The 27,878-nt window shown below is 39.4% G+C and overlaps 1 protein-coding gene across 1 annotated transcript in view; it reads left to right on the top strand.

Annotated features, from left to right (window-relative positions):
- The window catches only part of LOC145415426 (uncharacterized), a 96,156-nt gene that overhangs the window by 55,665 nt on the left and 12,613 nt on the right, over nucleotides 1–27,878 (top strand). Inside the window, exons 6-8 of the mRNA XM_080284706.1 lie at nucleotides 10,806–10,938; nucleotides 22,254–22,406; nucleotides 23,023–23,118. Of these exons, the coding sequence (XP_080140832.1) occupies nucleotides 10,806–10,938; nucleotides 22,254–22,406; nucleotides 23,023–23,118 (382 nt within the window). The remainder of the gene's footprint in view (nucleotides 1–10,805; nucleotides 10,939–22,253; nucleotides 22,407–23,022; nucleotides 23,119–27,878) is intronic.

Raw genomic sequence — 27,878 nt, 5'->3', positions numbered from 1 at the left:
TACCAAACTTGATTACATGACACTTGTCCACAATGAATTCCATTTGCCATGTATTACTCCATTCATGAAGTTTATTTAATTCTTCTTGTAGCTCTTTACAAGAGTCTGTGTTAGTAATTCTCCTTTGTATTTTTGCATCATCTGCAAACGTATTTAGATAGCTTTCATTTCCAGTGTTACTGTCTATATCATTTATATACACTAGAAACATGAGTGTTGCCAGCACTGAGCCCTGTGGTATCTCCACTAGTCACTTCCTTCCATGATGAGTAATTTCCCCTTAGTACTGTTCTCATTTTTCTTTTCATGAGAAAATCTTGCATCCAACAATACAGTTTGCCCCGAATTCCTCCTTGATGGTACAGTTTCTATAAAAGTCTTTGGTGTGGTACTGTGTCAAATGCTTTCTTGAAATCTAAATATATACTGTCCACCCATCTTTCTCTTTCCTGTAATATGTCTGTTACTCTGTCATAATAGCTCAACAGATTAGTAACACATGATTTTCCTTTTCTGGAACCAAACTGTCTTTCTGTTATCATACTCTGTTCTTCTAGGTGATTTACCCAAGCTTTTCTTATAAGCTATTCTAATACCTTGCTTACAACACTGGTTAGTGATACTGGTCGGTAGTTAAGTGAATTTTGTCTATTCCCTTTCTTGAATAAGAGAACAATTTTTGCTTTCTTCCAAATATCAGGTAGTTTACCTTGACTCAAGGATTTCTTGAAAATTAAAAATAATGATTTACTTAACTCCTTTGCACATTCATGTAGTACCCAACATGAAATTTCACCAGGATCATTTGCTTTTCCTTTGTCTAGTTTACTTAGCTCCTCCTGTATTTCTTTTTCTGATGTTTGTATATCTGGTAGTATTTGTGGGCATGCATGTTCCACATAATCCCTCTCAACATTTTTTTCCTCTGTAAAAACTGATTGGAAATTCTTGTTTAGTGCTTCACAAATATCCTTCTCTTGTGTATAGGTGATTCCATCGTCCGTAATGGATTGTATTTTATCTTTTACTTTGGTTTTGCTTCTGATATAGCTGTAAAATAGCTTTGGTTGATCACTACATTTATTTATGATATCCTCCTCAAACTGTTTTTGGGCTTCCTCCTTATTCTTGTATAATCGTTTCTTGCCTGTTTGTAATTATTATATGCCGTTTCACTATTGTGTCTTCTGTATCTATTCCACAACAAATCTCTTTTTTCTTTTGATTTTTTACATTCTATTTTGAACCATTTCTTTATTTTCTTTTCTGCTTCTTTGTGCTGTGGGATGTACTTCTGGACTTCTATTTCATAAAGTTCACAGAATTTTTCATATGCAGCATTTAAATCTTGTCCTCTAAGCTCCTTTTCCCAAGCAGTTTCTAAGAAGTACTTCTTTAGGTCATGATACTTTCCCTTTATATAGTTTAGTTTCTTTTTTTTGTAACTTTCATTGCTGTTATCTGTGTCATGTGCAATCCTGAAATTGCAATTTAGTACTGCATGGTCGCTTTTGCCGAATGGAGGGTGCTATATTAAATTGTCAACATCGTTTTCTTGCCTAGTAAATATGCGACCTAGCATTGAGCGCACATCGAGTCCTCTTTTTCTGGTGGTTTCCCTCACATGTTGCGTTAGGAAAACCTCTTGCACAAGATCCAGGAGCTTTTGGTCCCAACAGCTTTCTTGGCTTATTATATCTAGAGTATTCCAATTTATATTTGTATTAAAATCTCCAGTTAGTATAATTCTTTTCGCTTTTTCTTCCATTTTATGTAGTAATGCTCTTAAACTCTGAATTGTACTTTCCGCCAGGTCCTCATATTCGTCTCTTTCCCATGTGTTTGATGTGGGTGGCATGTACAAATTGGCTACAATTACTTTCCCTTCAGATGTATTTATCTCTACTGCAATCAGTTCTACTTGTGAGGGTATATCTAATTCTATTTCTTTGACTTTTAGATTTTTCTTAGTTAATATTATAATTCCTCCTCCTTTTTTTAAGTTCCTCTCTCTTCTCCATATATTATATTCCTCTAAGTTTAGTATGTCATTCGATATCCTTGGTGTTAATTTTGTTTCAGTTAGGTATATTATATGTGGTTCCTTTTCTCTGACATAATCATTCATCTCTAATAATTTAGGTACCATTCCATCCACATTTGAGTACATCAACTTAATCATCTTATTTATATACCTATCATGATTTGGTTCTACTACCTTCCTCCTTTTTATTCCCTCCTGTTTATGTACCACTTTCATACCTGCAATCCAATTACTTTGTAAAAAAAAATGTATTCTTCTCCTCCTCTGATCTTCCCTCATTTTTTGTTTTTGCTTCCTCCCTCTTCTCTTTCAGTAATTCCAGTTCCTCTTGTGTTAGGCATCTTTTTATCCATACATTTTTAACTCCTCTTTTTCCATAAGGTTCTTTCCATTTTTTAGTATCTCCTCCACGGTGTTTACACTCTGGAAAGTTACCTTTAGGGGTCTTGACTTGCTTTTTCTCGTATTTCCCTAACCTTTTGTTTTCCTCTATGTCTTTACTACAGATTTCCTCTGATACTTCTTTCAATATGCTCATTACATTTGCCATCTCCTTTTTGTTTCTTGAGATCTTGTTTTTTACATCTTCCTCTTCCATAGCAGTGATTACTATAGATTTATTAAAATCTACTGAATCTCTGACTAACTTAGGATTGTTTTGGATTATTCTTTTCACTTCCTTTTTAATGCTTTTTTCTTCCACCCTTGTTTCCAAGTCTTTCTTTACTTTCACCATTTCAGCATGAGTGGTTTCCACATCATTCTTGTAGCTTTGCACAGCTTCATTCACCTGTGTTATCTTCTCAGTATCACTGCTCTGATCTATCAGACTGCTCACTTGCCTAATTGTCTCTGTATCATTTTTGAACTCTTCCACAATACTCTCGTGATTGACTACTGTACTTGCCATTTCACTAATTTTCCTCCTATGTGTACCCACTTCAACTGTCAGCTCATTTATGGTTGTGTCTTTCTTGTTGACTTCCTTTCCTAATTTTTCTATTTCTTCCTTTTGCAAGTGCATCTGTTTCTTAATTTCATCAATCTCATTCTGAAAAGCCATATTTAACCTATGTACTCTTTCAACCAGTTTGTTGTGAGTCTCCATTTGAACCAGTTCTTGGTAGAAATCATCATCCTGCTTTCTACCTTTATCCCTTTTCTTTTCCAAATTTGCTTTACTAAAGTATGTGGTCATTTTGCATACTAATAGCGCATATAGTACTTACATTCCCTGGGGCAGATTGTAGACTAAACAACGATCAGCTGGTTGTGCGCATTCTTGCGCTGCTTGTTTACTTTTCTGTTTGACTAAGTCTTACTTAAAACATCTTTTTTTTTATATTAGAACACCAGTTAGTCTAACCTTGTACAGAGCTTGACTCATATAAAGATATTTAGGTAATGCCGCTGGCCAAGTTGGCCAGGTATAGAGCGGTGTCGACGATGCGTCCGCTCTCTCTCGGTGCCTCGGTGTATGTATGTGTGTGTGTGTGTTAATCTTATCTGTGCTTGTGGTGGTTATGATTTGAGCCCAGCATAGGTTTGCATAATTCACCGTTATGCTGATGCAATATTTATAGAAAGTCTTCAGGGGTCTTTCTTCCGTCCAGCGGTATTGCATGTAAGTGTATTCAAGGCTGTGAGTGTACGAAATGCCTCTGCTCTAATGTTACTGTCTTGTTTGCTGAGAACATGTCATGTGTGTATGTCCATGTTAAGTCGTAGTAGTTTGAGATGTCTTTCCAGTGGGAGTGGTAGGTTAAGGAGAGACACTTGATGACGTGTCTGTGATTCATGTATGTCTGGAATGAAGAGGTTATGGTTGATTTGACTGGTGAGAAAGTCATTCTGTTATGTCTGAACAAATATTCTACACAACATAATTACAAGTTAGCCGAGCTTCTACTTACTGTTTGAACTTTGAGTATTGTGAAACTGTTGCAATATCATCAGCATCGGACAGTACCGTTACTAAAGCGGAAGCAGTTGCCAGGACATGGAGACTAATAGTGAGAGTGAAAGGACTGAGCCCTGTGGAACACCGCCATGGTGGCTGAGTGTTCAGCGCCATTGGCTGCATAGCTGCTGGCCCCTTACCACCGGGAAACGAATCCTGCTTCCAGCACATGACCCAAGTGTCATCCATGGATGATGGTTTGGATATATATAGAGTTACCTGTGTTACACCTAGGGGAGTTACCTTTGGTAACCTGCAGTGGCCTTGTATTCTTGGGTATTGAGTGAAAAACCTGCCATAGCTTCAAAGGTCTGAAAGATGTGGTGTGAGTATAATGGTTAAGTGCCTCATTTCGTCTGCCATCACCTTCATCTTGACCTTACATCTTTTATCATTTTCATTAGTGTCTGTGTCCCAGACTGCCTATATTTGTATGTTCTTATGTACATAGGCAATTCACAATGGTGATTGCTTCTGCCGAAGCCATTAAGGATATTTGGACACATGGTCGGTGATTTCATGCTGGCAATCAGATAAATGGATGTGTGGTATGGTGTTCTTTGATCTTTCCATGATTTTAGGATGGTGGGCAAAACACCGATACTGGGGCCGGATACTCAAAACGTTTAACGGCGCCTTTTGTGCCAAAGGCTCCATTACACATTGCCTTTTCATGAAAGGCGCATACTCAAAAGCTCAGCTGTGTGCGGCCATATTGGAAAACATGGTTCGTTAGCGCCATATAGGACCGGCAGGGTCGTGGGAGCCCTAGCGATTGAAAGGCGCCTTTCCTGAACAACAACAACAAGTCGTGGATGATGTGTGCGATGCTCCTCGCTCGTATTTAGATGAAATACTGCCTCATTACCTTATTTGGAGTGGAATGGTTTGCGTCAAAAGTAGTTACTGGGTAGCAAGATATCATATTCAAGTAATAATGACGTAACTGGGGAGTATGTGTGGTACAGTATGTGGATGTAGCCAACTTTGCGGTAGAAGCACACACTGTTTAATGCTGTTTCTTCAATACATGTTGCCATAATTCATGCTGCACCAACGTGTATCTATTGTTACAGTTGTTTGCTCAGTGCATATAGGTATTTACATTCAGCAATATATTAACAATTCAGTGTGATTTCTGTTGGATCAGTCGCTCCTAGAGTAAGCCTAAACCACTAGCTTCAGCTAGAGGTATTGCAGTACTTCAGTGAATAGTATTTGGATATATTCAGTTTTCACCCTAACAGTTACTGATCTAAGTTAGGTTGCCTAGTTTCAGGTAAATTTTATATTCCAGGGAATGTGGAATGAAATTTTACGAAAATGTAATTTTATGAAACCCTAGTCAGTTTGTGAAGTGGATTTTAACTTAGGTTGATCATGGTTATATTAGTATAAATGAAGGTTGTAGCTGGGTGAGGTTAAATTACAATATTTAAGAAGGGTTGGGTTAGGTTAGGTTAGGTAATGTTAATAATAGGTTTGGTTAGTATAGGTTTGTTTAATAAAAGTTATGACTAGGTTATGATAAGTTGCACAAAGCATAATCTAAATTAATCTGATCTAATCCAACTTAGCCATATTTAACCAAACCTGACCTGATTTTAACCAAAACCATCCTGGTCTAAAAATCCATTTCACAGACTGACTAGTGATTTCATAAAATGACTATTTTCACAGATTTCCTGTAACATTATAGGCTATAGCCTAGCTACTGTTTTTTTTGTTGCTGTGGTTGCTGAGTACTGTGAAGTATGTGGTTAGGAATGAAGATTATAGTAGTCTATATTATAGTAGGTTATGATAAGTTGCACAAAGCATAATCTAAATTAATCTGATCTAATCCAACTTAGCCATATTTAACCAAACCTGACCTGATTTTAACCAAAACCATCCTGGTCTAAAAATCCATTTCACAGACTGACTAGTGATTTCATAAAATGACTATTTTATCAGATTTCCTGTAACATTATAGGCTATAGCCTAGCTACTGTTTTTTTTGTTGCTGTGGTTGCTGAGTACTGTGAAGTATGTGGTTAGGAATGAAGATTATAGTAGTCTAACTTTGGTTTGGGTAGCACAGGTGTTTTTTTTATTTTTATTTGGTCAGTCACCATTCCCCTATAATATCCCTTGGTCATTAAACCACATCCTCATTGTGTTAAGGGTATGGCACCTAACCTGGAGGTGCAAAGGCCCACTACAGTAACATGCAACAGCGGAAAATCCACCCACAACGGGTTTCCCTACAATTATGCTTTGAATACAGTAGGTAAGATTTGGATAGCCAAGGTTATGATAGGCCAGTTTAGGATATTGGTAGGTTGTATTAAGGTTTGTTGTCCAAAACTACAAATTTTTCCCCTCAGATTTCCTATGTTATACCAACTGAACTCAGCCTAAACTTACTAAACCTAATTATTCTTAATCATTTATGACAGGAAAAATATAGCTTTATGAGAATGTTGTGCATGTGATGAGACATATCTGCTGTTGTGGTTTGGTCTATACACTACAAGAGAGACAAAATCAAGAAAAATTTGGCTTGAAACTGAAATGCAATAATGCTGGTGTTTCTCCCATCTTTACCCTAATTTCTCTCCCTGGGACAGCAGCTGTTGTTCCACCAGTAGGTCTAGGAAATGAAATAGCAACTACTTATCTTGCTTAGAGAAGAGGAATACTGGCCTGACAAATGCCTTGTTATATTTACTTGTTTCAGGGGATTTGTTTAACCAGTGATTTCATGAAATCCCTAGGGAATTCATGAAATGAGTTAAAATTAGGATGGCCCAATTAGGGTTAGTATAATATAGGCTGCAGTTAAGTTAGGCTTGGATAATTGAGGCTAAGTTTAGGTTAGGTTAACTTGGGCTGTAGTTAGGTTAGGCTGGGATAATCGAGGTTAAGGTAGGTTAGGGTAGGTTAAATTTAATGTATAAAGATGCTAAGTTGTTAATCGTTCATCTAAATTAACCTAACCTAACTAACCTAGCCTAAACTAAACTTAACCTCGATTGTCTTACCCTAACCTTTGTTAAACTATCCTAATTTAAACTATCTATCTATCTATCTCTCTATTGCCAGACGCCTCAATCCCGTTTGGGGTGGCCACAAACAAATCGCCTCCAAGTCGCCCTGTCCCCCGCCATTTCACTGCCCTGCTCCCAACTCACACCTCCCTCTCTCATATACCTCTCCACCCCATCCCTCCATCTCATCCTCGGCCTCCCCCTCCCTCTTCCCCCCTCCACCTCACTCACATACACTCTCTTCGTCAGTCTTTCACCCTCCATCCTCTCCACATGGCCAAACCACCTCAGTGTGTTCCTCATAACGCTCCCTATCACATCCACATCACCGTTCCTTTATATCCTCATTCGTCAGCCTATCTCTCCATGTGATTCCACAGCCTCCTCTTAAATAACTCATTTCCACTTCTCTCACTCTTGACTTGTGTCCTTCCAACAACGTCCAAGCTTCACTTCCGTACGTTAGAGTTGGTATCACAATACTGTCATGTAACTTTTTCACTTCCATGCTCACTTCCCTGTTTCTTATCACTGCTTTCAAAGAACCAGCAACCTTTCTTCCCTGCTGTACCCTTTCAAGCAATTCACCCTCCAAACCTCCATCCTTACTCATCACACTACCCAAGTACTTAAACGTACTCACATTTTCCAATTCCTCACCATCCAACCTCATTGTACATTCACTGACTTCACCTCTCTCAAAGACCATCACTTTACTCTTCCCTACATTCACCTTCAGATTCCGTTTCTTACACACTCTCCCAAACTCATCCACCAAGCCTTGCAGCTCCCCTTCGTCTTCACTCAACAACACAGTATCATCTGCAAACAACAGTACAGGGAGTTTCCAGACACTATCCTCTCTCACCAGGGCCACTCCAACATCCACTACCCTACCTTGTACCTCTTTTATTACCCCATCCATGTACAGATTGAACAACCATGGAGGCATGACACATCCCTGTTTCAACCCAACTTTCAAAGAGAAAAATTCACTTAGTTCACCATCCACACGCACTGCAGCCTTCGCACCATCGTACATACTCTTCACAGCATTCAACAACTTCCCATCTACTCCATATATTCTTAACACTTTCCACAATCCTTGTCTATCCACCCTGTCATATGCTTTCTCCAAATCCATGAAAGCCGCATACAACTTCTTTCCCTTCTCTAGAAACTTTTCCACTAAAGATCTAAGAATGAATATCTGATCTACACAACCTCTTCCATTCCTAAAGCCTCCCTGTTCTTCTCCAACTTGTTTCTCTGTTCTTTCTCTCTGTCAATAAGTATCCTACCATACACTTTTCCTATTATACTAAGAAGAGAAATGCCCCTATGATTGCCACACACTTCTTTTCCCCTTTTCCTTTGTACAAGGGAATAATTATACCTGACTTCCAATCCTCCGGGACTCTACCTTCCTCCCAGGCTAATCTGCACATCTTCCACATCCATTCTACTACTATCTCTTCCCCATGCTTCAGCATTTCACCACACACCCCATCAATTCCTGGGGCTTCCCCAGATTTAACTTTCTTCATTGCTTCCACAACTTCTATCCTACTGATTTCTTCCTCTCTTCTCACCTCCCTCCTTCTCCCAGCCATTCCCCAGCCACTTATACTCGCATTACTTCCATCCTCTACGTTCAACAATTCCTCAAAGTGCTCTCTCCATCTGCTCACTTTTTCTCCCTTCTCCACTAGTAATCTACCATTTTTTCTTTCACTCCCCTGCTAACTTCACTTCCACCCTGTCTTACTCTTTTCACCTCTTTCCAGAACATTTTCTTACAGTCCCTCCACTTTACACTCAAATTCCTTCCAAATTCCTCATCCACTCTCTTCTTACTCTCTCTTACTAATCTTTTCACCTCTCTCTTTCTTTCTACATATAACTCTCTCTTCCGCCTCTCAACTTCTTCCACGCCCCTATTTCTCATCCATTCATTGTATGCTTTCTTTTTTTGTGCCACAGCCTGTTTCACCTCTTCTGTCCACCACGCTGTTCCTTGCACCCCCCTCTGTCTTCTCTTCCTTCGACACACCGCATTACATGCTGCACATATTTCTTCTGTAAATATGCTACACACACCTTGCACGTCTCCCATCTGCTCCAATTCATATTTGCCCAATCGTTCCTCCACTTCTCTCTTATACTCTGCCTTTTTCTCATCCTCTTGTAACCTTTCCACTCTCCTTGCAACTACTCCTTCCTCTCGTCTTTCCCTTCTTCTATTTCTCCATTCTAATTGGACCTTGATTCTGGCCACCACCAAGTAGTGGTCAGAAAGTCCACTCCCCCAACCTCTATAAACTCTTGCATCCATTACACATCTTCGCATCCTTTCATCCACACACACATAATCAATCATTGCCTTCCTTTCATTCAGTTCACCACCCACCCTTCTCATTACTCGCCATGTATACCTGTGGATCATTTTATGCCTGAAGAGGGTATTGACTACCACCAACCCCCTCCCAGCACAAATGTCCACTAACGCACTCCCATTCTCATCTATCTCAGCAGGCACACCCCACTCACCAACTATTCCATCCACCTTCACATTCCCAACTTTACCATTCATATCACCAATCAAAAACACTCTCTCATTCCTTCCAAACTTTTCCATGCACACTTCTACATTTGTCCAGAACTCTTCTCTCACTCTTCTAGCACGATCTTGCGTTGGCGCACACACACACACACACAATCGCTACATTTGTATTCCAACTTTCAACTTTACCCACACAATCCTTGACCCAACTGATCCATACTGTCTTATGCTCTTCTTCCATCATTTACTCACAACTATACATACTCCTTCCTTCGCCCTCTCATTGACACCTACTCCTGCGCATATACCCCATCCATACTCCCAGTCTCTCACACTTTCTCCTCTCCATTTTGTTTCAGTTATTCCACATACATCCACTTTCGCACCCTCAAGCACCTGGACAATCTCTCTCTCTTTCACCTCATCATTCGCTCCTCTTACATTCCAAGTACCCATTACCAAGTCCTTTGTCCGGTCCTGGGTCATCATCGTTTGGTCAGTCCTTGTCCGAGGCTTATTGTTTGTTTTTTTAGTTAGTTGTTTTCCGGGGAGGGGCACTAACCCTCCGCCAACCCTTTTAGTCGCCTTTTACGACAAGCAGGGATACTGGGGGAGTATTCTTGAAAAACCCCCCTACCCCCAGGGGGATTTCATAAATTCACAGGTAGCACGAAGTCCCTATCTATCTGTCTATCTATTGCCAGACGCCTCAATCCCGTTTGGGGTGGCCACAAACAAATCGCCTCCAAGTCGCCCTGTCCCCCGCCATTTCACTCCCCTGCTCCCAACTCACACACCCCTCTCTCATATACCTCTCCACCCCAACCCTCCATCTCATCCTCGGTACTGTACACACATGAATAGACCGTATCTTTATTTTGTGCAGTGAGTTCTAGGTCCCTCATAAAACTCTGAAGTTAGTGCGATTGCATCCCAGCTTATGTTTATTCGCAATTCCCACAAAATATCACTACGAAAACGGAAATATGTCGGGACTACTGTGTTGCATCCTCACTTATTTTTTTGTTTATGTCCGTCAGCTGAGAGGAAATGCTGCTTTGCGATTGGCAGACACTTCCTAAGAGTATTTTTTTAACGCTGCTGTGATTGGCTGGGGTATCAAACGGCGCCCACTGAGGGAAAGTTGCCTTTTCACGGAAAGGCACACCAGCGGCACCTTTAAAATTGTTTGAGTATGGGAGTCAGGTGTGTTCCCAACGGCGCCTTTGACCTGCCGTACAAAAAGGTGCCATTCATCAACTGGCGCCGTGGCAAAAGGCTCGTTTTGAGTATCCGGCCCCTGGTCTCTGTAATGCGTGACCACTGGGAGATTTTCCTGGTTTGAATACAGCGATGATGGATGCTTTCTTCCAGTTATTAATGGACTGGTGGTAAGTCAAGAAGTTGAAAATTTCAGTAAGGGTATTTATTGTTATGGTGCCTACAGTTTTTTTTTTTTTTCATTCCCGTCGTCAGTCTTCATTAAAGTAAGTAGATAAATACTACTGCGTGTCAGCTATCATAAATATAATATCATCTAGTATCGCTCTCCTTCAATGGAAACCACAGATGTAATAATAAGTTGTGTACATCACTGGCACCCAAATCACATCAAGGCACATCATATCACAAAGTACACTGGTGAGGTAAAAGAACTACACTATCAGTAACAAGTGTATTTTGCCTTTCCTGGTTCGGTTGCCACTGGAAAACCTGTTAGGTGACTCCGTCGCTACTGAATATGGTAACTTCATCTGGTCACTGATCAGTGGCATCAATGTCGTGTGTTTCAAATTCGAAAGACCATTATTATTTTCGAAGTCCATGGAGATAGAAAAGCTGAAGAGGCAACAGGAATACAAAATGCCGAACACTGTGTGTGTGTGTGTGTGTGTGTGTTTGTGCCCTCATATATATATATATATATATATATATATATATATATATATATATATATATATATATATATATATATATATATATATACGTACAGTATATATAAGCCTGAGTGAGTATAAATATTAATATATGTTCTAAAGTATGTTATTCTATAGATTACGAGGTTGAACTTGTGGGAGAAGTTTTCATACACAGTCTGTGTGAATTTGTGTTTGCCTGTATTTTGTTTTAAATATATGACCAGTATGTGCCTTCTTTCAATTGTATATATATTTTCTATGCTGTATATTTGTACTTGATAACATTAAAAAAGAAAAAAAAAAACATTGTCCGACGTGTGCTTCTTTAACCCTTGTAAGGTAATCTTGATTTTGTTACTATATTAGGTAACGTGGGGTCTGACAGACCCCACAGAAAACAAAAAAAAACTTCCGTTTGAGATATTTCAAAATGCTACAATACACAAATAATTCAACCCCTTATCTGTAAATAGGGCCAGAAAAAATAAAGTTTAATCGAAAAATATATATATTTTTTTAACGTTTATACAAAAATTGTTAAATTTTAGGTATAAAATTTTTAAAATTAAATCTTGCAAAATTGAAAAGCAATATCATGATTCCTTGAGTGGTCTGCAGTAGACCGATGTTGGGACCCTCTGTATACAAAAGGAGAAAGACAGCAAACTGAAATAAAAAAATCACAAGAGGGCTCAACTGAGGTTACATTATAGGTAACCTGGGGTCTAACATACCCCAATGGCTCTATAGAGCAAAATCAGAGCCAGGTACAGCTATGACCCCATCATCCCCATGAAGAGCATCACTAGGCAGGAAGGCAATGAGATGGACAGATCTGAAGACCTTATACTCATATTTTTTAAAATTGAATTTCGGGGACTGGGGTCTCTGAGACCCCACATTACCCTTCTAGGGTTAATCACCCAGTTTTATTGTTTTCATTCAATGACACCAGCTGTTACCACCGTCACAACAACGCATAGTAGATACTGAAAAACATAATGTCAGTACATGAATGAAATGTAATAGACACCATTATATTGAAGGAAACATTGTAAAATATTTAACACCTTCACTGCATAAGCTTAATAAAAATGCTTAACGTTAGCATGAGTATATGAAAGTGGCAACATCATTGTGAAGATGCCAAATATTATTTGACCGCTCATATTTAAATAAACATTATACTTCCATTATATACTTATTACAAAAGTAAGGTGACCCAAATGTATAACAACATCGTATGGTACAGTAACTTCAGTGGTCATTGTTCCTCTGAACAGTCTACTTGCATCACTCCACCACTATGGCTGGTGCGTAGCACTCGTCTAGTAACGAACTGTCATCCCTTTTCTGTCCAACTCTCTAACGTAAGAGCTGATCGGTACTCCCAGTCCTTCATGTATGCAACAGGTCATTCTGGAGCTGTCTTCCCCTATCTGTATTTCCTACTGCATATGATCACCAATCTTTCATACTGCATATGATCACCAATCTTTCAAACGCAGTGTGTCCAGGCATCTCAAAATGACGAGATCTTGAATTTGGCTATCTGTTGTCTTGTTTTTGTTTTTTGTTGGAAGGAACAATTTTACGAGCTTCTGGCCTTCGGTTCCGTCTTCCTTGCATAAAATAAAAATACATATGGGTATAAAAATTAATAAATTACCTGATGGCCTCTGACTAAACCATAGGTGAATGAAGTGATCTAACGTTAGCTGAAGTATAATACAAGACTTCCCGATCATAACAGCATTAATAGTGAGAATAAAACACTGTCGCTCCTATGACTCACTCACAGCTGAATAAAAGCCATTTCGAATAAAGTACTAGAGTTGTCCGGATCTTCAGCGGTTGTGGTGACAGTATTAGTACTCAGGTCCCCATGACTCATGCTTAGTCTACTAACAGTCTCCAATATTAGCTGAAATGGAATACTAGAAATTGTTCTTACGATGAGAGGGCTAAAAGTGACAAAACCAAAGTACTCAGGGCAAATACAGTACTCTAACCCTTCGCTGGAATATACTATATTGGTTGTCCCAGCTCTGAGAGGGTTAATGGTGACTGTATTAACTCTCAGGCTTCCATGACTCACTCGTAGCTGAATCATACCGTGTAGTGTAAGCTGAATTGAAGTGCTAGAGTTGTCTCGACCATGAAAGAGTTAAATCTGAGACATCCATTATTAGCAAGTGGGGAAGTTCCAGCATGTGAGGCAGTAGTTGACAGTAGCATGGAAAATAATATATATATATATATATATATATTGGGAGCGTTCTTCCGGCCACGTACTGCTTTGGCGGACATAAGGGGTGCTGTGGTTGAACCAGTGTCGCATACTATAAAGTAGGGGTACTCAACTACTATGTGTCAAGGTCCAGACATACAGCTTCCTATGTAGCAAGGGTCCAGATGAAAGTCTTAATTCAACATGTGATAATTAGAAATATATAAGAACACACATTACAATTTACTTCAAGCTATATGGATTTTTTTTGTCTAAATCGTTGATGAGAATAAACTACAAAAATCATTTCTTTCAAAAAAATAAAATAAATCATTGTACATTTATTCTAGAAGTAACAACCCATTCCACTAGCAGCTAGTGTGCTGAGGTCTACACAAAAGCTCATTGCCAGTTGAGTACCACTGCTATAAAGTATGCTTGCACCCAGGCGGCTTGCGCAGGCCGATTACATTAGTTCACAGACTTCACGCACATCCAGAGCCACTACAATTACACTTACAAGTATTTTTCATCCTACATACAATCTCTACCAGACAGCCTAAGACACTAGGTAGAGATACATAGGCTGTGTCGTCCCGACATCAGTCGGAATAGGCTAATCCTGCAGTGGACACTCAAACGGCTGATGATGATGATGATGATTAATATATATATATATATATATATATATATATATATATATATATATATATATATATATATATATATATATATATTGTTACGGAACAGAGAAAGATAATGTACACTTTAAGTGAGAATACTAAAAATCACTACTGTCCCGTAAAGTTCCAGGTTCAAAACAAAAGAGTTAGGAAAATTACAAGTTAAAGTTTAATGCTCAAACTAACAACAAAACATTCAGGGCTCATAAGGATAATGTAATGGCAAAAAACAGGTTAAATATATGGTTAACTGCAATAGCCTCTATTAACACGAAATTAGCATGAGTAAATTTATCTAAGTCAGCCCTGATAAAATGAAAATACACTGGGTAATGCTCAGTTAATGCAAGATAAATTATTACAGATACAAAATATTATCAAAAATGACTGACAAAAAGAACCTTTACATAAATCACAAAAAACCTCAGTAGGCCTAAGAATTAACCCTATGCTACACAGAACAAGAAAAAATGCAACAACAGGTATACTCAAATTACACAGTTGCTAGATGGTTGGAGACTTCCTGAGCACTCACAACAATAACTGTACAGGGGAGGACAGAGATGTGAACAAAATGAGGAGTAGATCTAAGTGGCAATGATGTAGAGACTGAGCTCATTATATAGGGGCCAGCAGAGCTTGAGACAACTTGTAAGAAGGACGCGCAAATGAAGCCATGGGGACAAAGAGCTGACAATCCCGCTCTGAACAACAGAAAGGACGACTTACTCTACTATAACGGTAGAAGGGGGGGACTGAGGCAGAACACGCTCGTGATCAAACATGCAGCATACTGTGCATTAAAATTACACAAAGGATGATGAAATCATAGGCTATGTAACACCTCCCCACAAAGAAAAAGAAATTTACAAAGGAAATTTCTTATTACTCTAAAACAATCTGTCTAAAGTCTAGATAAGCAATCTGCAATAACATTTTCTTTCCTAGTGTTACAAAACATGAGATCTCCCTAGCACGTTCAGTCATAGGTACTTGCCAGTATCCCTTTAACAAATCAAACTTACTTATGTACCTAGCCTTTCCGATCTTGTCTATGCAATCTTCCACGCGAGGGAGAGGGTAAGTGTCTGTTTTGGTTATCTGATTAACACGTCTGTAGTCGATGCAAAGCCGCTGTGACCCACCTGGCTTAGGGACTAGAGTGACAGGAGAACTCCACTCGCTCTGACAGGGCTCAATCATCTTGTGGTCCAACAGGTGGTCAAGCTCCTTCTGGATGAGAGGAACTTTCACTGGGTTCACACAGTAAGGAGGCAATTTAATTGGCTTTGCGTCTCCAACATCGACATCATGCATCAACACAGTGGTTCTACCTGGAGTGGCACGGAACACTTGCGGGTACTCCTGCAGTAATACCGAAAACTCCTGCCTTTCCTCGGGAGGTAGATAAGAAAGCTTAGTCTGGAGATCATTCATGATATCAGGATTCTTCCCCAAACTATCACTCAGGCTCATACTGCATGGGAGAGCTTCACTTGCAGACTCGGGTGGAACAGCTACAGTGCAGACTGGATTATTTTCGTCCCGCCTGTGATATAACTTTAGCATGTTGATGTGACATAGTTGCTTGTTCTTTCTACGATCTGGTGTGGCGATGACATAGTTGACATCACTGAGTTTCTTCTCCACGAAATAAGGACCATTAAACTTGGCTTGAAGAGGTTGCCCATGAACTGGTAGCAGAATCAAAACCTGATCTCCTGGCTGAAAGTGGCGTAACCTGGACTTCTTATCATACCAAGTCTTCATCTTCTCCTGAGCAACTCCTAAATTCTCTCTCGCCAGCTCTAAAGCAGTGGACAGCCGTTCTTTGAACTTCATCACATACTCCAGCAGGTTGACGTCATCTTCCTCCGACAGCCAGCATTCCTTGAGTAACTTAAGGGGTCCTCTTACTTCATGGCCAAACAGTAGTTCAAAAGGTGAGAAGCCCAGTGATTCATTTGGAGATTCTCTTGCGGCAAATACAACAAATGGAAGACCTTTATCCCAGTCTTTCTGATGTTCCAAACAGTATTTCTTGAGCATCGATTTGAGTGTTTGATGATATCTCTCCAACGCTCCTTGGGTCTGGGGATGGTAAGCTGAAGACGTGATCTGGGAGATGCCCAACTCTTTCAGAGACTGCTTGAAAACATTTGACATGAAATTACTTCCCCTGTCTGACTGTACCTCCTTGGGCAGACCAAACTTTGTGAAGAACCCTAGCATTTCCTTAATCACGTTCTTTGCTGAGATATTTCTAAGTGGAATGGCTTCAGGATAAAGAGTAGCCATATCAATCAGGGTTAACACATAAGAAAATCCTGAAGAAGTCTTAGGAAGAGGGCCCACAATATCCACCAACACACGGGTGAATGGCGCCTCAAAAGGAGGAATGGGAACTAGAGGTGCAACCTTTTCGGTCTGATTACACTTCCCCACAACTTGACAGGTGTGACAAGACTTACAATACCAGGAAACATCCCTGAAGATACCTGGCCAGTAGAAGTGTTTCAAAATGCGTGCCACAGTCTTCCTCACTCCAAGGTGTCCTGCCAAACTGGAATCATGAGCCACTCTGATGATATCCTGCCTACAAACACGAGGGATGACAACTTGATGTACAACCTCCCATTCACAGTCGGCTGATGCTGTTGGGGGTCTCCACTTCCTCATAAGTACTCCTGACTTTACATAATAACAAGTAGAAGCACCGGCTGACTCATCTTCACTGTAAGCAGAGTTAGCTAGACCTTTCAACTCAGGGTCAGCAACCTGCAACTCAACCAACTCTTGACGAGACAAATTATCAACACTACGGGGTACTGCCTCATCTGGTGAGTGGTCCAAATTAGCGAGAAAAGTGTCAGCTAGGATAACATCATCATCATCATTATCCTCTAAATCACCAGTAACTTTAGACTTAGCCCTAGTGACAGCACATGCAGGGAACACATCAGGGACATCACAATCCTGGGTCGCAGCCACTGGCTCACTAGACAACTGAGGAGCTGGACACACTTGACTTCCACCAATATCATTTCCAAGTAAGAAAGTTACACCTGACATTGGGAGTGTCTCAACCAACCCAACCATAACGGAACCATTAACAAAACCAGACTCTAAATTCACTCTGCACAGAGGGACAGAGAAGTAATTATTCCCTACACCTTGTAAGATTACAGTTTCATCAGAGGAATTAACATTAGAGCCTAGAAAACTGGTCAGCATAAGGGATTGGCAAGCACCTGTATCACGATATATTTTAACTGATTTCCTGTCATTACTGTCCAGAGGACTGACAAAATCATCAGACAGGAAATTAGCACATGAACTCTTGAGAGTGTCACCCACGTTACTGCTCAAAAGAGGAGCTCCATCATGAGAATTTAAGTTACCCCTCAAAGCAGGTTCAATTAACTCAGTTAAAGAATTATGGGAACTCTCAAGGGTGGACACTAGACCAATTGACTGAATATTTAAAGACTCCTTTTTGTTCACATCACGCTGTCTCCTGAAACATTTCTCCGTAGTATGACCAAGCTTACTACAATAAGTACATTTACTTTTCTGAAATCTAGAGGTGAAGCTGGTATTTACTTCCTGAGAAACATCATCTTTATTCTCTTTCCTGTTACCTGTACTCTGAGTAGAGGCAACGTACTTGCTCTCAGCTTTCCCTTTTTCTTTAGAATATCTCTTGTGAGTGAGAACATATTCATCAGCTAAAACTGCAGCATCAGACAAATTATCTCTTCTTTTCTCATCAAGATATAGGCTTACATCTTTATTAATACACCTTTTGAAGTCCTCCAGCAAAATCATCTGCTTAAATTTACCAAAATCAGAATCCACATTCTTAGAATTTAACCACTGCCCTAACAGATCTTCTTTGATTTTTGCATACTCAATATAGGATTGCTTATCTTGCTTGTAAGTTGTCCTAAATTTTACTCTATAGGCTTCAGGAACAAGCTCATAGGCCTTAAGAATCAAGCTCTTAACTACATCATAATTATCAGATTGATCCTGAGGCAAAGATGCATAAGTTACTTGAGCTTTACTGGTGAGAACAGTTTGAAGGAGTACTGGCCAATACTTTTTGGGCCAATTAAAACCTGTAGCTACCCTCTCAAACAACTGAAAATACTTTGTTAAATCAGATACATTAGAAGGAGGGACAAGTTTAACATTTTTAGCCACATCAAAATCATCAGAGCAAGATGATCCAGTTCCACATTGTTTCATGCGATACTCATGGTCTGCCTGAATCCTGGCAAGTTCAATTTGTGCCTGTATCTGTGCCTCCTGAATACGAGCCTGAGACTCAGCCTCCTTAGCACGTGCTTGAAATTCAGCCTCCTTAACACGAGACTCCGCCTCCTTAGCCTGAGCCTCCTGCAGGGCTAGCTGTAACTTAGCTAATTCAATCTGCGTTTGCTCATTTTGAGGAGTTACATTAAACAAGCTTTCATTAATCATGTCAACAATTTGATCTTTAGAATGATGAGAGTGAACTGCAATTCCCAATTGTTGAGCAACAAGCTTAAGTTCATTCTTTGTTCTGTTTTCTACATCACACACTGTTTGCACATTTGACAAAAAATCTTTGGCTTCATCAAGTGTAGTAATAGTAGACATCATGAATAAGTAACAGTCACAAAATATCAAGCAATATCCTTATGATAATATACTGAATATCTTGATATGAGGTCGCCAAATTTATGTTACGGAACAGAGAAAGATAATGTACACTTTAAGTGAGAACACTAAAAATCACTACTGTCCCGTAAAGTTCCAGGTTCAAAACAAAAGAGTTAGGAAAAATTACAAGTTAAAGTTTAATGCTCAAACTAACAACAAAACATTCAGGACTCATAAGGATAATGTAATGGCAAAAAACAGGTTAAATATATGGTTAACTGCAATAGCCTCTATTAACACGAAATTAGCATGAGTAAATTTATCTAAGTCAGCCCTGATAAAATGAAAATACACTGGGTAATGCTCAGTTAATGCAAGATAAATTATTACAGATACAAAATATTATCAAAAATGACTGACAAAAAGAACCTTTACATAAATCACAAAAAACCTCAGTAGGCCTAAGAATTAACCCTATGCTACACAGCACAAGAAAAAATGCAACAACAGTTATACTCAAATTACACAGTTGCTAGATGGTTGGAGACTTCCTGAGCACTCACAACAATAACTGTACAGGGGAGGACAGAGATGTGAACAAAATAAGGAGTAGATCTAAGTGGCAATGATGTAGAGACTGAGCTCATTATATAGGGGCCGGCAGAGCTTGATACAACTTGTAAGAAGGACGCGCAAATGAAGCCATGGGGACAAAGAGCTGACAATCCCGCTCTGAACAACAAAAAGGACGACTTACTCTACTATAACGGTAGAAGGGGGGGACTGAGGCAGAACACGCTCGTGATCAAACATGCAGCATGCTGTGCGTTAAAATTACACAAAGGATGATGAAATCATAGGCTATGTAACAATATATATATATATATATATATATATATATATATATACCTAGGCTGCTTCCCCCAAGGAAAGGGAGATAGCCGAGACAGGACGACACACTCCCCATTTACTCCTCCATTCAGACACATTCATTCGCATCTTAGCCCCAAAGGGGACAAGGGACAGATTCTCACCGCGCCACACCACACAAGGGTCATCTGCGCCTACTGTATGTAGGCATAATATAACACAATACAATATGTAACTACTGTGTATAGCTATAGGTAACAATATGTAGAGCAGGTAGTTATGTCTGAGTCCTCCAGGAAGAGTTAAAGAACACATCCCCTTGCCTAGACGAACCAGGAATGTCAATTTACACAATGTATATCCACAACCCTTGTTGTTCCAAACCCTCAAGAACTCTTAGCCATACGATGTATCTTAAACTTCCTCGTAGGCCAGACGAATAAGAATTTCATGACGTATCCAAACACATGGAGTAACCAGCCCTAGTCAGTTAGTCCACGTGATAGGAAATTTACCATACACATCCTCCCCACGCTCTATATAATGTCGGAGGCATTCCCTTCATATCAGAAGGGGGTTAAAGAGAGAAAGGGGAGAGAAGGCTGAGGAGAATGTCTGACGTTAGTATCACACTATACTAAACTGTAGCTCACCTTTTCTATAACTCTGTGCAATAAACTTGTAAGCTTAACGATCCAAAATCAAGTGCCACATCTCACTACAAGTACCTAAAACTATGCTATCAAAATTGGTGGCCAGATAACCTTCTCTGTATAATTACACCCCTCGACTACGTCTACTTACATTGGTGAGCAGCAGTAAAAACGAACCTGCTACCCTCACTTACATTGGTAAGCAGCAGCAAAAACGAACCTACTACCCTCACTTACATTGGTGAGCAGCGGTAAAAACGAACCTACTACCCTCACTTACACTGGTGAGCAGCGGTAAAAACGAACCTACTACCCTCACTTACATTGGTGAACAGCGGTAAAAATGAGCCACAATGAAACTACGCCTTACGAGTAAACTACGACAAACTACGCCTTACGAGTATACACAACCGCTATAATGGTAAACTATGATATCCACCTCACTACGTTCACTGAGAGTGGTGGCGAGCTGTAAACAAAGCCGATTAATGTCTCAATCACAGCAATCTACGACTATGCTCTATTTGGCGACTTCACGCAATCAAACAAAAACAAACAAGCAAAGCAGAGAGCAAGAGCAGGCGTCACATCAACGCAGTTTAACTTGTCCCTAATCGCTCCTAAACCACAACTCCACGATTACGAGAAATGGTATCAACGAAAACTACGTCGATTAACAACTCTACAAGCCTACAAGTTAATCTTAACGAGTAAGGGTCCCTAATCGCTCCTAAACCACAACTCCACGATTACGAGAAACAGTATCAATGATAAAGTACGTCGATCAACAACTTAATCTGCAAGCCTACAGGTTAATCTCAACGAGTAAGGAAAATTAAACACTACAAGTGAACAAGGAAAGAAGAAAGTGCATCTGTGTGTTGACCCACCTTCAGCACATTTTCTCCCTCCTTGAACCAACACCACCCTCCACCACGACCTCCACCTTCTCCATCCCCAACAACCCCCACCATCTTCCCCATCACCACTAGCAGAGTGAGGCAAGCAGGTCAGCATTGTCATCATTTGCTTAAGTCGTCATAATCTGTCAATCAGTCCGACTGCCTGACAACACCAGCCTGACAACACCAGCCTGCCATCCTACACCTGCCTGCCTGCCAGCCTGTCTGCCTACACTAGCAAGAACACAGAGTGCTGACTGTCATATCAGGACCTGACCTACCTCAACCAAACCCTAAGTGACGTGTGTGACATCCGACCTCCACCACCAGGAAGAGGAGAGCGAGTGTCTTGACCCCAAATGTAATCAACAATCAACAAACACCACGACTATATCTCTACTGCTATTCTAGTGAGTTGATTTATTCTAACCAATGCTGTATTAGTTAACGCTTCACCAATTACAAAAGTCTCCATAAAATACTCACTTAACGAACCAAGCAATATATATATATATATATATATATATATATATATATATATATATCATAATAAATATTACAAACTAAACAGTGAGAGACAATTACACAATTTACTCTTACAGAAGTGTTTCATAATTCTAATTTTATAAGCAATCAAGAGAAAAGTAAAATGTGATTCATTGTGTATTCCCATTATGCTAAGCAAAGTTACACAATTAGTGCCCAAAGGATCTAAATTATCAGTGACAAATACCCTGACACAAACACCAGAAAACGATCAACAAAATATCAACACCATCAGAAACACAAGAACAAGAGGAAAACCAGATTCAGGAAACACAACAAACACTAGACAAAGAACAGCAAACAGATGCAATTTACGCTGAAGTAAATGACGATGACACTTGGTCAGAAATTTCAGATGTAGATAGTGAACTTTATAAAAATTTGCTTCCATTTTACTATAACTTAGACCATAGAGTATTAAGATCAGGAAAAAAATATAAATTGCCTGTAAATGACGATGGCAAGAAAAACACGGTAAAGATGGATAATGTAGATGAAGCAAGTACTAGTGCAGTACCTTCTCCACAAAATTCCAGTAATACTCCATTTCCAGTGTATATTTGTCATAAAGACAATGAACTACCAACATTCTCTGGTAATATATCACCAGTGCATGTCGTTGACATCATTGGCTACATAGCAGCTCTATGCCAATTTCATGACAGGATACTAAAAATTTCAAAAACCATCCCATATACTCGAGGGATGAGTTTACTTGATTTATTTTATTTTATTTTATTTTTATTTATTTATTTATTTTTTTATTTTTTGCCTATCGACCATTGTGGAATTAAACTGTAGTAAAGCTGGTATGACTGACACATCACAGACCAACAGGACAAGGATCAAAGTGCCAGAAATCGTAGCAGGGATAAATAACTCAAGTCCTGGCAAGGACCAGAGACAATCTCGACCAATTCAGAAAAAAAAAAAACACTCAATTGTAGCTCAAGGACTCGTTTCCGCACACCAGGTAACAGGGCGGTACAAAAGTCTGGCAGAAGTCCCAGTAGACATCGGTCGGCACAAAGACAAGCAGATGGAAGATCACCTTATAGGTCGAACTCAGGTAACACTCTCTGTTATTACTGTGCAAAGCCTGGTTACACATAATCGGAGTGTTACATTAAAACGAAAGAAGATAGGCAAAAAAACAAAAGGTTTCGAGGCATTTTGCAGATGTCATTGGTCCACCGGACATTGGACCTCAGATTGTAGAACGATAGAAAAAATGTTATCCATCTATAGGTCGGGGGAAGATCGTACCAGTACAAAAGATGACGACACATAAAACACCCAAATAAACAAACAGTCAACATAGGAAGTCTCTGGAAATGAATGCCTTTTGGTCTCTGCTTTATGTGAGGAGGAAGAGATTTCTTTATTTTTGGATTCTGGATCACCAGTGAATTTAATAATGCAAGATGAGTTAGCAAGAATTTTTAGAAATAGAAGAGTGACGTTTTTGGAAAACTCAGACTTAAATTTATACACAGTGGATGGTAAAGAAATAACAGTTATTGGTATGCCTGAGTTAAACATGAATTTCACAGAGACCACAAAATCATTAACTACCACCTTTTACGCAGTAGAAAAATTATCAGTTAGAGAAATGCTGCTTGGACTTAACACAATGAGAACACAAAATATAATATTGATGCCACATTTCAATGGAATTCATTATGACAGCAAATTCATCTCCTGATAATACAACCAGCAATAAAAGGAAAACTAGCGTCACAAGAACGAGTACTCACAAAACCAAAATGGGGGAGTTCGACGTTCAACTTCTCAAAGAAAATGGGCACGCAGACCAGCTGTCACAACCCAACCCCCATTCATCACTCACTGTGCAAACGTGACTCATCCACTTACCCAGCCAGCATTAATTTTGATTTAAATTTACCACCAAAATCATTCATGCAAGTTACGATTAAGAGTAAACTGAGAAATTGTAATGTCATTGCATTAGAAGAGACGGTTAGAATAAATGGCCTTTTGACAGAGAGCACCCTGTGCTGAATGAATGACAAGGGTGAGACGAATGTCATTTTAGCTAATACCATGAATGGAGATGTGAAGATTAAGAAAGGAACCTGTATTTGTAGGTTAGAAATTTGCCCAGCTCCTTTACACGAAGTGACAGTAGCAGGGGCGTCGAGCAAACTCATCAGACAGAGTGCCTAAATGAGAATTTGATTCACTCAGGTCAGTTCAACGTAGAAAAAGATCTCTAAGATCTGTTAGAGAAACAGAGACAAATGGTAGCATTACCTGGAGAACAATTAGCGTGTACTAACCTGATTACACGCAAGATTAACGTACACCCAGACACACAACCAATATATATATACCAGCTGATAGGGTCACGCATTCTCAACGTACCCTGGCAAATCAGTATGCTGAGAAAATGTTAAAACCAGGTATTATTGAACCATCTGTCTCCCCGTGGAATGCCCCATTATTTTTCGTGCCTAAACGAAACAGAGAAATGCATTTGGTAGTAGATTACCGTCAATTAAATCAGCACACACTCCCTGACCGGTTTCCTATGCCATTGTTAAGTGACGTCTTACAAAATATTGGACCAGAAAATAATGTATTTTTCACAATCGATTTGCTCAATGGCTATTACCAAAATTAACCTCGAACAAGAATCACGCAAATACACTGCTTTCTCCACAAATACAGGGCACTACCAATACAAACGAATGCCCTTGGGGTTTAAGACAGCACCAGGCACTTTCCAGAGACTGATGAATTACGTATTGTCTGGAATGCTGGGAAAAGGAATATTTGTCCATCTAGATGACATTATTATAGCTACTCCAAGTATAGACGAACATCTACAGAAACTAGACCAGCTCCTACAAAAGCTTGCTGATACTGGCTTAAAAATTAAGCTGTCTAAATGCAAATTTTGCTTTAAGGAAATAAAATTCTTAGGCCATAGATTAGATGCCCAAGGTATACACACGTCTGAGGACAAAATACATGGGGTAAGGAATTTCCCAGAACCCACAAATACAGATGAAGTAAGACGATTTGGGGCTAGCTGGTTATTACCGCTCCTTTATTAACCAATTCTCTCTTATAGCACAACGCTATTCATTCTACTAAAAAAGGATGCTGTATTCCAGTGGGAAGAGGAACAAAAATTAGCATTTCATGATTTAAAAGATAAACTTACATGCGCTCCATGCCTTGCCTATCCTAATTTCACAAAACTATTCATAATTTGCACAGATGCTTCCGTCAAAGGCTTAGGTGTTGTATTGATGCAAGAGGATTAACGAGGAAAATACCAACCTATTGCATTTGCCAGAAGACAAATAAAAGGAGCAGAGAAAAATTACTGTACAACGGACTAAGAAGCCCTAGCAGTAGTATTTGCTCTACAGAAATCATTTGACCTCGTGTACGGATACGAAATTCACCTATACACGGACCACAAGCCTCTCGTGGGCATGTTCCAAGAAAAACTCCTCTCTGAGAGGACAGCACGATGGAAATATAAAATCCAGAATTATAATGTAAATATTCACTACATAAAAGGTAAAGTAAATTTAGCTGCCGATGCCTTATCACGAAACCCGTTAGCCAATGTTGCCACAATAAGTCCACAGGAATCACTCTCCAACAATGATAAAACGATCCCCACAAATCAAGAAATTTCACACGCACAAAGACAGGACCCAGTATGGTCTAAAGTAATATATCATCTCGAGTCAGGCGATGATGTACCATTACTCAAAGTACAGGTACCACTTGAACAATTCACAGTGGTAAACAATGTCTTTTATAGGGTAAATCCAGGACAAACATATCATAGAAAAAATACTAGGCAGTTTGTTATTCCTGGTACAATAATACCTCACATTTTAAGGGTAATACACGATAGTCCACATGCAGGGCATCCTGGCAAGGACAGGGCAGTCACGCAGGCCCGGATGTCATATTATTGGCCAACGTTATGCAAAGACATACATAATCACAAAGACAGATGCGAGTCATGTGCGAAACATTAAGGTTACACGTTATCACCTGCACCTATAGGACAGTATTCTGTACCTAGACAACCGTGGGACACTGTCAAGGTTGATTTACCTAAATTACCTTTAACTACCAATCACAATCAGCATCTTTTTGTTGCAACTGATCACTTCTCACGATTTGTGATCTTGGTTCCAATTAAGGATAAAACAGCAGAAACAGTCGCATGGGTATTCGTTGATAATGTGATCTGTAGGTTCACTACACCAAAGGTGCTAATAAGCGACAATGGTGGTGAATTTAACTCTGAAATTTTACAAGATATATGTAAACAATACAATATAATGAAAGTTAATATTTTGGCCTACCATCCAGCTTCCAGTGGACTGGTGGAAAGGCAGAATAAAAAAAATATTAGATGTGCTATGGCACATTCCCAAAGAAAATTACGCAAACTGGGATGACTGGATCCCCAGAATTGAAGCATCACTTAACGGTGCAATTAATAAATCAGTATGAGATACACCTCATTTGGTCATTTACGGGTCAGACAAACGTCTTCCTTACGAGACGTTAGAGGGCGAGCAAATTCCCATATATAATTATGACGATTATCCTAAACTTCGCTTAAGTGAATTTCAAGAAATACACACAAAGATAAAGAAACAGTTATCAATGTCCAAGGAAGAAATGACAGAATCATTTAACAAGAAGGCAAAAGAATCAAATATGAGCATATATACGTGATATTGTCTATAGCCTCATTCACACTAGAAACAACAAATTGTCACCTAAATTTGAAGGCCCATACAGGGTAATCAAGAGAAGAGACAATAAGGTAGTGATGTCACTATCGAGTGACGAAGAAAAAGAAACACATATTGACCACTTAAAAAGGGTCTCAAGAAATTTAGCTTGCAACTATAAAACACCAGAAACGACCGAAAACCCTAGTACACACGGTGAAAATAAGCCTGAAGCAATCAACACATATCGAAATACACTGCGGTCGCATACCAAACAGACAAACATAGGTGCAACCAATACAGCTCTCACCATAACAAGGCATTTACATGTCTTAGGAATAGATTTAGACTCCTATTATAGATAACAGGATTAAACAAGCCAAGATACCTGTATTATTCATCATCACTATCATCACCCTTAGCATAACTTGCTAACAACAGTGGATTAGATCTCTAATACAGTTGTTCTTTCGGTAGGTAAAGATGAGGCGAATAATTCCATGGATCATGTTGCTGTTGATATCAAAAGGATCACCTCATTTACATCCTCAACATGTAGTCTATAGCCCCAACAGCCTCAACAGCAATAGTGCAGGACATAATAAGTACCGAAGTTAGTTTGGACATACTGCAAGACATACCAAGAATGTTACAGAAGTTATCAGGACCACTTAGAACTCTGGAAGCGGAATTAAAACACCCTTCTTCACATGATCACCCCACACAGGAAGTAGCTGAATTAATTAAATTAAACGACTGGAAGCTAGAACAGGTTAAGCACGTAATGATCACCATGATCCAGGATATCCCATTAGCTGGAAGTAGCACACTTCAGACAAGAAACATCACACATACACGTAACAGATGCGGTTTGTTCGACCTAGGTGGAGCAATTTTAGGCAACATTTTTGGACTAGCTACAGAAAATGATCTAGAGGAAATAAATAACAAATTTAACAAAATAACACAAATTCTTTCATACCAACATAAGTTAGCTAATACTCAGAACACCTTAATGCTGACGACTGTAAAGAACCTAAGGAAGGCAGACGCATCAACTCTAGGAACTGTGGAGAAAGTAAATGCACTA

Source organism: Coenobita brevimanus, chromosome 102, assembly GCF_032717465.1.
Source record: "Coenobita brevimanus isolate Jiangsu-jjx chromosome 102, ASM3271746v2, whole genome shotgun sequence".
Taxonomy (NCBI): domain Eukaryota; kingdom Metazoa; phylum Arthropoda; class Malacostraca; order Decapoda; family Coenobitidae; genus Coenobita; species Coenobita brevimanus.
Note: the sequence above shows the minus strand (reverse complement) of the source record. Positions and strands in the feature narration are given on the sequence as shown.